At 41.6% G+C, this 10,308-nt stretch overlaps 1 protein-coding gene across 1 annotated transcript; it reads left to right on the top strand.

The window, feature by feature from the left end:
* Positions 1 to 68: 68 nt before the first annotated feature.
* cpdp (CPD photolyase) lies at positions 69 to 6,843 on the top strand. The gene is made up of 10 exons (XM_073490875.1): positions 69 to 181; positions 333 to 679; positions 775 to 923; positions 1,770 to 1,952; positions 2,731 to 2,889; positions 3,494 to 3,692; positions 5,430 to 5,582; positions 5,754 to 5,875; positions 5,967 to 6,126; positions 6,227 to 6,843. The coding sequence occupies exons 1-10, from the start codon at positions 162 to 164 to the stop codon at positions 6,373 to 6,375; spliced, it is 1,641 nt and encodes a 546-aa protein (XP_073346976.1). The 5' UTR covers positions 69 to 161; the 3' UTR covers positions 6,376 to 6,843.
* Positions 6,844 to 10,308: the final 3,465 nt, after the last annotated feature.

Raw genomic sequence — 10,308 nt, 5'->3', positions numbered from 1 at the left:
AATGCAGTTAAATGAGATGAAAACAGTGTTACGAAAGCTACACAGCAGCGTGCTCATGTAAGTGGTTGCATAAAGGGAAACACGGCACAGGATAACCGGGCTCCCACCAGACCAGCTGCTTCTCCTGTCCTCCAGACTCCCTCAAGACTTTGACTCCTTGTATGTTTTTCTGCTTTTGGAGGTAAGTTGCATCTTCACAGCTTCTTAAGCGTCGTCGGCATTTGTTCCTATAAATGAGTGTGTGGTTACTTCATGCACTTTGTCTACATAATGGTATCTCGTAATGTTTGGTTTCTGTTATGTTTTTGAGTTTTTCGCTCTTTTCATTGCAGCTCATTCATTTCCTTTGCACCAAGGCCATTGCTGAGGCTTGTTGCACAAAGTAGTCAGAGGTCAGCCTCAGTGTTCACCAGTCAAACCATAATGTCTGACAAAAAACGCAAGACAAAATCTGCTGCCGCCGGGCCCAGAGCCAAGCAGCAGAAAGTGGCTCCCATGAAGGAGGAGAAGAGGGAGCGGGCTCCGGGCTGGCTGCAGGACCTCCTGCAGCAGCAGAGGACCGACCAGAAGGAGATGAAACTGAACAAAAAACGTCTTCGTGTTATATCTGACACTGAGAAGATGAAGCAGGGCTCAGAGGGGGTCTTGTACTGGATGTCAAGAGACCACAGAGTACAAGGTAAATCACTTAAAGCAGCAAGCAGCAGTGCAATAAGAAGCTTGTTTTATTGTCTTCCTACAACATGTGTCTGTGTGTCTCCTCTGTGTTTTCAGATAATTGGGCTCTGATCCACGCCCAGCGGCTTGCTGTGAAGGAGAAGCTTCCTCTGCACGTCTGTGCCTGCCTGAATGTCCCCAAGTCAGAGCTGTCCACTCTGAGACATTACAGCTTTATGCTGAAAGGTCTGGAGGATGTTGCTGAGGTGCTGATTTCATGATTTCCTCTGACTGCAGCCATATATTCCAGTAGTGCAGTATTCATTTGATTGATGGAAAAGACATGTATCACAACATTAAAGTCCATTAGTAAATCAGCCAGCTCAATGTAATATCACTTAACTGTTTATTTCTTCTTTTTTAAATTAAAAATAATTAAATAGAGTGAACAACTCTTGTGGTAACTTCTAGAGTCCAAACCTGGTGACTTGAGATGGACGTTTGTCATTTTGTAATTGTCTGTAGTTATAATGTATCGATCATTAAAGGTGCACTATGTAGTTTTGGGGAAGAAATTCAAACTCAGAATTTTAATATTTACACTATTAATGTTATATATGGTAATAAATATTTTTTCATTTACTGAACAAACAAGCTGTTCTCAGAGGAAAATAAGGTCCCAGAACACTGTTTGAAGCTAGAAAGGTGGCAGGGTCCGCCACATATAATCAAAGTAATGCAGTATGAAATTGTGTTGTCATTTTAAGGTCAGTTTGTTTATTCAGTCATGTAAACATAGAGAGTTTCTTTATTTAGCTTGTTCAGTTTTAAAGACTACATTCTTGAAGACTACTCTTTGGATAAAGGACACATGTAGACACAGCGCACCTACATCAGAGATGTTTTATGGCCTGACATGGCCACGACAATAAAGTGGGCTGCGGTGACGTCTCGTGACTGTAACAAGCACCCGTCTCCCCCTCAAATCGATACACAACTCATGTCTGTGCAGGAGACCTGAGTGAAATTCCGATTCATACCAAGTAGGGCCAGGCTGGCAGACGTAAAGGCAAAATGTGTTCGACCTTTTTTGTTCTGCTCCTCCCAAACAGGACTGCAAAAGCTTGGACATCCAGTTCCACTTGCTGCGTGGTGCAGCAGGGGAGGTCCTCCCCGGCTTTGTGTCAGACCGCGGCCTGGGGGCTGTGGTGACGGACTTCTCCCCCCTCAGAGAGCCCCTACAGTGGTTGGAAGAAATCAAAAAGAAACTTCCAAAGGACATCCCCCTCATACAGGTAAAAACTCACTGATCTCACTTTTCCACCAAAATTAGCAGGCAGGTCAACCTGCTAAAAAGTGCCTATCGGCCCCATTCCCACTTCCCGCAGGCAAGGCAGCACGTCTGTGATTTTTATCTGAAGCATTACGTTGTACGCCAGAAACAGTTGTAACAGAAGAGAAAACAACAACAGACCCATTGTGAAAGAAGCGTCTGTAAAACGATGGATAAATTATTTTGAACATCACAACCCCCGCAAAATGAGTCGTTTCACTGTCAGAATTTAAACCATTCGGTTCAATAAGATATGGAAAGTCTAAACAAGCCACACGATTAACTTATTTTATCCCCCTTCAAGTTAGCCGGGTCACCCGGGTCTTATGTTTTAGATCAAAGCTGAGCCGAGGTGATAAAAACCATCTACTGCAGAGTCCATTGACCTGGGTGCAAATGCAGAGTTTACACATTATCATTGCACACAAAAGCCTGATCTTAGAGGGTTTATGTGGGATTTTTGACCAGTGGATGAGGGGTATAACAGATGGGGAGAGAGTGTTGATAGGATGCTCTGCATTCTGGTTGTTTGCAGTTACGTACTATTGTTTAATTTGTCTCCTGATTATGGCCTCGCTTTATTTGTTGTCCTCATTACGTTGGTGCACCCAAGAGAACAAATATGAAAAACAATGTAATCGACCTCCCTCTCATTTTATGTGTGTTGCCTTTTATACGTGTTGGCTGGATTTCTTTGTTCTCCTGTTTATGAGTTAAACACCTCATTTTCCTCTTGACAGGTTGATGCCCACAATGTTGTTCCCTGCTGGGTGGCCTCGCCTAAACTCGAGTACGCCGCCAGGACCATCAGAGGAAAAATCACCAAGATTTTGCCGGACTTCCTCACTGATTTTCCTCTGGTAGAGAAACACCCCCACACAGCTACAAGAACCGCCAAAGTAAGTGCTGCAGTGACAGCGAAGGGCACAGAAAGATTGTTGTGAATAAAAGTAAGCACGCTATTGTCAGAAGAAGAAAGAAGTCATGCATTTGTTTTTATGTCACATTCAAGGACCTTTGGATGGGCGAGGGGAGAAAAAACAGTCATAATTTGTCTTCTCCTAAAAATATTCATTGCTTTGGAAGTGTTTTCTAAGATCAATACAAGGGAAAGATGGCTGTCAGTGAGCTCGTTCATGGGTTCAGTTTGGGAGTCACGCTGCCGCAATAAAGCACTTACTGTCAACCTTCAGCTATTCCATCTCTGCACATTATTTATTGATGAGTTAATATAAACTGTAGACTTTTTTTTGACTGTCCAGAAGGTTAAATTTCCCTCCCAGCACTAGATATAAAAGCTGCAGCAGTGTGTACTTTCACTGCAGTGCTGCGATTGATATGCCATTCACTGATAGCGTAGGCTAGGTGAAGAGGCTCAGAACTTTCTTTGCCTCTCTTTGAAGTTTGCCGTTCTCTATGAAGCCTGACTGTATGTTTTAGCTCATCACTGTCAGCTGTGACCTTTGTTGAATCTCTGTCTTTTCTCCCACCTTCATCTTACAGCCAGTAGACTGGGAACAAACCCTGGCCTCCCTGGAGGTTGACAGAACAGTTGGAGAGACGGAGTGGGCTAAGCCGGGAACCAAAGCGGGGATGGACATGTTGGAGACCTTCATCGATTTACGCCTTAAAATATTTGACACCCAACGCAACGACCCAAACGCTCCCGCCCTCAGCCAGCTCTCGCCCTGGCTCCGCTTCGGTCAGTAGTGCCATGAATGAAGATAGTTGATGCCTGAGTAAAATCTTTTATAACATATTTCTCACATTTCCTCCATACTTGTGTGTGCGGATAATCTTCCTAAAAGTTCCTTTTAAATTTATTTTTTTCATATTCACTTGTCTCTCTGGGTTTCCTTAGATGCCAAGTCCCCCCCCCCAAAAAAAATAGAACGGCATAAGTAGTGATTCATTATATAATTTTCTTTTGATTCATTTAATAGTGAGGCTGGTGTACCAACTCTGGTCCACAGGCCCCACTTTGGACAGCCCTGATCTCTGAACCACTCACGCCAAAAGTGTTTTTAATATTTGTAATGAAACAATCCCATCATCATATTTGTTTATTCCCTCCTGGTGTCAAAACTAGTCAACATTAAATAAAGGTAATATATGCAGCTGGCAAAATAAAGAAAGTGACAGTATATATTGATTGCTGTTGGCATAAAGGAATCCTGTAAACTGTAAATGATATCAATTTAGATGTGACAATCAAGGCTTCGAGAGTCTGGACATTTTAATTACTCAATTTTTAAATAACCAGAAATAAACCCTGTAAATAAGCAGCAAATAATTAATATCCCAAATAAATAAGTTAAATACAGTATACAGCAATCACCTTCAATACATTTGATTTAACCATATGATTCTAAGATTTTAACTATACAATAAATCAGCTCTCCAGGATAAATCCAAATACATGATACTTTAACTGCATTCAACCATAAAATAATATTTTAATTACATTTATTTACATTACATGATCCCAACCATCTACAGCTCCCAATCAAATCACCCAAGTGCTCACCATCATTAAGTGGACACCAGCAGTGCAACAAACAAGGCCATGAAAATACAAAGAGGTCACCGGCTGCGTCTCCCCCGAAAGCCCAGCTCTGCACAAACAAGTCTTGATGTTCTGGTCCAAATCTCCAGATCTCAGTCACCTCTCATGCTGCGTGCTCCCACTGCTGCTCTGTAGTGATTGTGAGTGTGTGTGACTCCAAACCCAGTTAATTAACCAACCACCCTCACCTGGTGCACTCAGACTGCTGCATTCATGCTGGGAGAGGCACTCAACCTGGTGTATCCAGGCTGGAGGGGCGTGGCCCACAGTTCAGCTCAACAATACTCAAATACAGTCTGTGATGTGTTTGTGGAGAGCGCTCCAGAGGGACGGGGCAGCTATGGAGAAAGCTCTGTCACCTGTTAAAAAGTAGTACGAACCTGTTTTAAACTCCAAAAATACTAAATGTGCTCATTTCACAACAGCTTGATGTTCATACTCAGATCTGTACTCACAATGGAAACATAATAGATACAGTACACCATTATAAGTACTCAGAAATGTTGTTAGATGACTGATGGTCCTGTTTGCTCATACTGCCGACGCTGCCATTAAACCACTGGATGCCATTTATTCAGAACTGCTTCAACGCTCACCACTGAGTTTTTTGAAAAGGTTGGCTGGTCATCACTGTCATCCAGAGAGCATCAGCATCCCCTTGTTGCTATTTAAGTTGCTGAGATATTCACCATCCTCAGTTGAGTTCAAAGAGAGCAGCCATGACACCAGATCACAGAATAGGTTAGCTTTGAAAGTTCTTCATGCCAACTCTGAGCTGGCAAAGACGCCCTTTTATCATCGCCGCCTCATTCTGTCCGTCTTCGTCTGCCTCTTGTCTTATCCTTTTCAAGCATCTATTCTTCCTCCCATCAGGCCACCTGTCAGCACAGCGGGTGGCGCTGCAGGTTCAGCACAGTGGGAAGAAGGCAGGTGTGACCGTCTCCTCCTACATCGAGGAGCTGGTGGTGCGCAGGGAGCTGACTGACAACTTCTGCTTCTACAACAAGAAATATGACAGCGTGGAGGGTCAGTTGACATCGTGTCTTATTGGTGAAATCATTCAGAAGAGTCATGTGCTCACAGTCTGAATTAATTTGTGTTAATTGATGATGTTTGAAATGGTTCCGCTCCTGAAGCGTTTGTTTTTTGATTGCTTCTTTAAAATGCTGTTGTTTGATATGTGTTTGTGGCGCTCAGGTGCGTACGAGTGGGCTCAGAAGACCTTGAAAGATCACGCCAAAGACAAGAGGCCGTACATCTACACCCGGGAGCAGCTGGAGAAAGCAAAGACACACGACAAACTGTGGAACGCTGCTCAGGTACACCATTTAGTCTGAAACACAACAGATCTCACCGTGTCCTTCTTATTCGTGTTCAGCTTTGTTTCTTACTGCTGTTTGTCTCCATCAGTACCAGATGGTCACTGAGGGGAAGATGCACGGTTTCCTGAGGATGTACTGGGCTAAAAAGATTCTGGAGTGGACCTCTTCACCCGAGGAGGCGCTCTCAATTGCTCTGTACCTAAACGATCGCTACGAGCTGGATGGCCAGGACCCTAACGGCTTCGTCGGTGAGGGCACTATAGATTAAATTGTCATTTGTGCACCCTGATATACTGAACACATTTTCTCACTTATTCATGCCCTCCCCACCGTGTTCCCTTCCTGTAGGTTGCATGTGGTCCATTTGTGGCGTCCACGACCAGGGCTGGGCAGAGAGACCCGTTTTCGGAAAGATCCGCTACATGAACTACAAAGGCTGCCTTCGGAAGTTTGACGTCGCCCAGTTCGAGAAAACGTACTCTCCTAAAAACCTTTGAAGATGAGATTGTGTTTGAAGAATGGCGATAAAATGCCTGACAGCCCACACGTGCTATACCCCTACTACCTCAGGGAGCATTTGTGCAGTGGATTTTCTTCTTTTTCTTTGTTCTTCACTGCTTCTTCTGTCCAAGACATTAATTATATTATTGTTTGGACTGCAGACGTGTTGTCTGTGCTTATCAAGGGTAGCTTACTGCACACTGTGCTACTGCAGAAAAAGCTTAATACTTTGTTTTATGCCACTCTGATATTATTTTTTTTACTTTTTAAAATTGTATTTTTTACAAAAGATGCCTTGTTTGAGGTTGTGCTTCAACAGCTGATTCCACAACACATTCTGTTCTTTTAGACGAACTCGGAGGCTGTCTTCTTTCTGTCCACTTCTGTTCATGTTTTTTTTTTTTTTTATTCTTTTACAATTGTCCAACTGTAAGACATGAAATAAAGCGTTATGTTGCCTTTAACAGACCTGTTGGATTATCTTTACTCAGAAGCACACATCCACCCGCAATTACTTCAATGTCATTGCATTTAAATTTTTGTGAGATTTAAAGGGGGCACTATGTAGTTTTTGGAGAAGAGATTCAAACTCAGACTTACAATACAATATTAATGAGGTAATCATACACACTCAAATATTATTTTTTTCCATAACTGAATAAACAAGCTGTTCTCAGAGGAAAATAAGGTCCCAGAACACTGTTTGAACCTAGAAAGGTGTCAGGGTCTGCCACGTATAAACAAAATTAAACAGTATGAAACTGTGTTGTCCTTTAATGTCAGTTTGTTTATTCAGTTTACTCAGTCATGACAACAAAGAGAGATTGTTTATTTAGTTTGTTTAGGCATAAAAAAAAAATCAGTCAGTGAAGATCTTTCTCTTCTGATCAAAATTTCTTCCCCAAAACTTCAAACATAGCCACACTTTGTAGTTCTGTATCTAAAAGCTTCCCTCTTTCAAAATAATCTACATAGACGTGCCGTGTTTGCTCTTAAATCCAACATGGGAAACCTAAAATATAAACATGTATTGCATCACATGCTTGTATTTGTGGGGACTGGGTTACATCACAGTGGTTTTATTGAGCCTTGATGTAATTAAGTGCAGAAACACAACCCTTCTACCCAACCTAATTAACTGCACTCATAGTCATGGGTAAAAACGATCCCTTCAGGCAACAATGCATTTTACAATACCTCCTCTATGCTACGGGCTCTTTAATTGTGTTAGTTCATTTCAGGGGAAAGAAAGATTCTGCTTTCTTGTGCAAATTAGCTGAAACCAGCTGGTGTGGTTGTAGGGAATATGATTATTAAAGTGTGATATGTTGGAGGTCTACTGTAATTTAACTGTTTAAAGTCACCAGCTCTGAAAATGAGTCTCTATCATACTGGCTATTTGAATTCAAATGCCGGTTCAGTTTTTGATAAGACAGGTGGATAAAAAGCAGCAGCACTTTGAGTAATTTGAAGGGCCATTTGAGTTTGATTTATTCTCCCTGAGAAAATAAGATTGTGTTGCATAAAATCACAAAAGCTGTGTTTAGAATAAAAACCATGATTCAGCAGTACATCAGTTATATCCTGAGTAATCGTGTCTACTATATGAGAAAAATTCAACAGATCTTAACATGAAGTGATTTGGTAGTGAAATGCCGTCTGACTCAGTGCTGTTGTTAACATGAATGCATCTTATTCCATGTACTCCCCCAACCAGTCTAACAATAAATCCAGGCTTAAATTAAAGAACCATGTTGGTATACAAGCTGACAGGGACCATATTAAGGTGTTCTTTTGTAGCAAGACACATCAGTAATGAATAATTATAGGCCCATATCAAACCTCCCAATTTTAAGTAATATCATCGAAAAAGCTGTTTTTTCAACAGCTGAACAATTACTTAATAATAAATGGCTGTTTTGATGTCTTCCAATCAGGATTTCGACCACATCACAGCACTGAGACTGCTCTTATCAAGGTCCTCAATGACATTCATTTAAACACAGACAGTGGCAAAATTCTCAGTGGATCTCAGTGCTGCGTTTGACACGGTCGACCACAACATACTACTGGACTGACTGGGAAACTGGGTAGGACTCTCTGGTACAGCACTGAATTGGTTTAAATCCTATCTAAATGATAGAGACTACTTTGTGTCTATTGGTAATTACACATCTGAGCAGATGAAAATGACAAGTGGAGTACCCCAGGGCTCCATTCTGGGGCCTCTACTATTCAACATTTACATGCTTCCTCTAGCTCAGATAATGGAAAACAACCATTACCATAGTTATGCAGATGACACACACATTTACATAAGCATATCACCAGGGGACTATAATCCCATACAAATGCTGAGTAGATGTGTTGAACAAATCAATGATTGGATGTGTCAGAGTTTTCTTCAGTTAAACAAAGATAAGACTGAAATAATTGTTTTGGGAGCCAAGGAAGAACGACTAACAGTCTCTGCTCAGCTTCAATCTGAAATGTTGAAAACTACAAACCAAGCCAGAAACCTCGGTGTAATCATGGACTCAGACCTGAATTTCAGCAGCCACAGTAAGACAATTAAAAAGTCAGCCTACTATCACCTTAAGAATATATCCAGGACAAAAGGACTTATGTCTCGGCAGGATTTGGAAAAACTTATCCAAGCATTTATCTTCAGCAGACTCGACTACTGTAACGGTGTCTTTACAGGACTCTCTAAAAACTCCATCAGACAGCTGCAGCTGATTCAGAACGCTGCTGCTCGAGTTCTAACAAGAACCAAAAAAGTAGATCACATCACTCCAGTTCTTAGATCTTTACACTGGCTTCCTGTCTGTCAAAGAATAGATTTCAGAATCCTGCTGTTGGTTTATAAGACACTGAATGGTTTCGGGCCAAAATACATTTCTGATCTGCTGCTATGTTATGAAACTTCCAGACCTCTGAGGTCGTCAGGTACAGGTCTGTTTTCAGTCCCCAGAGTCAAAACTAAACACGGTGAAGCAGCATTCACTTATTATTCCACATATCTGGAACAAACTCCCTGAAAACTGCACGTCCGCTCCGACTCTCACCTCTTTTAAATCAAGGCTGAAGACCTTTCTGTTTGCCGCTGCTTTTCACTGAAGCAATTTCAAGGCTTTGAACTGCACTGTGACTTGAATTTTCTAGTCTTGTCTCTTTTAAACTTCTTCTGTTTTAGCCTACTTTCCTATTTTTTAACTTGTTTTAATGTTTTGTTTCTTGATGTCTTCCTACTTGTTTTTAATGTATTTTAAATGCAATTTTTAATTTCTTTTGATGTCATTTTTATGCTCCTGTAAAGCACTTTGAGTTGCCTTGTGTCTGAATTGTGCTATACAAATAAACTTGCCTTGCCTTGCCAACAGTAAACAGATGTGAAACAGATGTGTTTTAAATAATTGTTTTATCCAGTGGAATACCGATGCTTCACTTTATCACAGAGCATTACATCAACACTGACTCAAAGAGGAGTTGCTGGTCATTTTCAAACTGTTTTGTTGGTTCTGCTGCACTATTAATCACCGCAGAGTGTCTGAAAACTACTTGAAGTCACATGCTTTGTAAGAACACAGTCCTAGTTCACAGCTCTCTTTACAATGAATACAATTTGCAGCTCACTCTTTTTGGGTTTCACAAAGTTACAAGAATGAATCATGATTACACACCTAAAATTAGCTCAGCTGTAATTTTACCAATCACATGGCTCGTGCAGCCTGGAGCTGCTCCTCTATTCCAAGCTGGCTTTAAAGGTGCAGTATGTAAGAAATGGCCACCTTTCAATTCTATACTCAAACGAATAGGGGGAAGCATATCATCACAGAAAGCGCTAACTGCTGCTATCTGTAGCCGCCCTTAGCTGGTTAGCTCAGTTAGCCATGCAGCTAGCAGCTCGAACTGGGAACTCAGGGACC

This window comes from Pagrus major, chromosome 21 (genome assembly GCF_040436345.1).
Source record: "Pagrus major chromosome 21, Pma_NU_1.0".
Classification (NCBI taxonomy): Eukaryota; Metazoa; Chordata; class Actinopteri; order Spariformes; family Sparidae; genus Pagrus; species Pagrus major.
Note: the sequence above shows the minus strand (reverse complement) of the source record. Positions and strands in the feature narration are given on the sequence as shown.

Excerpts from the sequence above, each read along its gene's own strand:
- cpdp (XM_073490875.1), top strand. The coding sequence starts at position 162 with ATGTTTTTCTGCTTTTGGAG. Across the intron at positions 5,583-5,753 it reads GAAATATGACAGCGTGGAGG|GTGCGTACGAGTGGGCTCAG; the intron begins GTCAGTTGACAT and ends TGTGGCGCTCAG. Across the intron at positions 6,127-6,226 it reads GGACCCTAACGGCTTCGTCG|GTTGCATGTGGTCCATTTGT; the intron begins GTGAGGGCACTA and ends CCCTTCCTGTAG.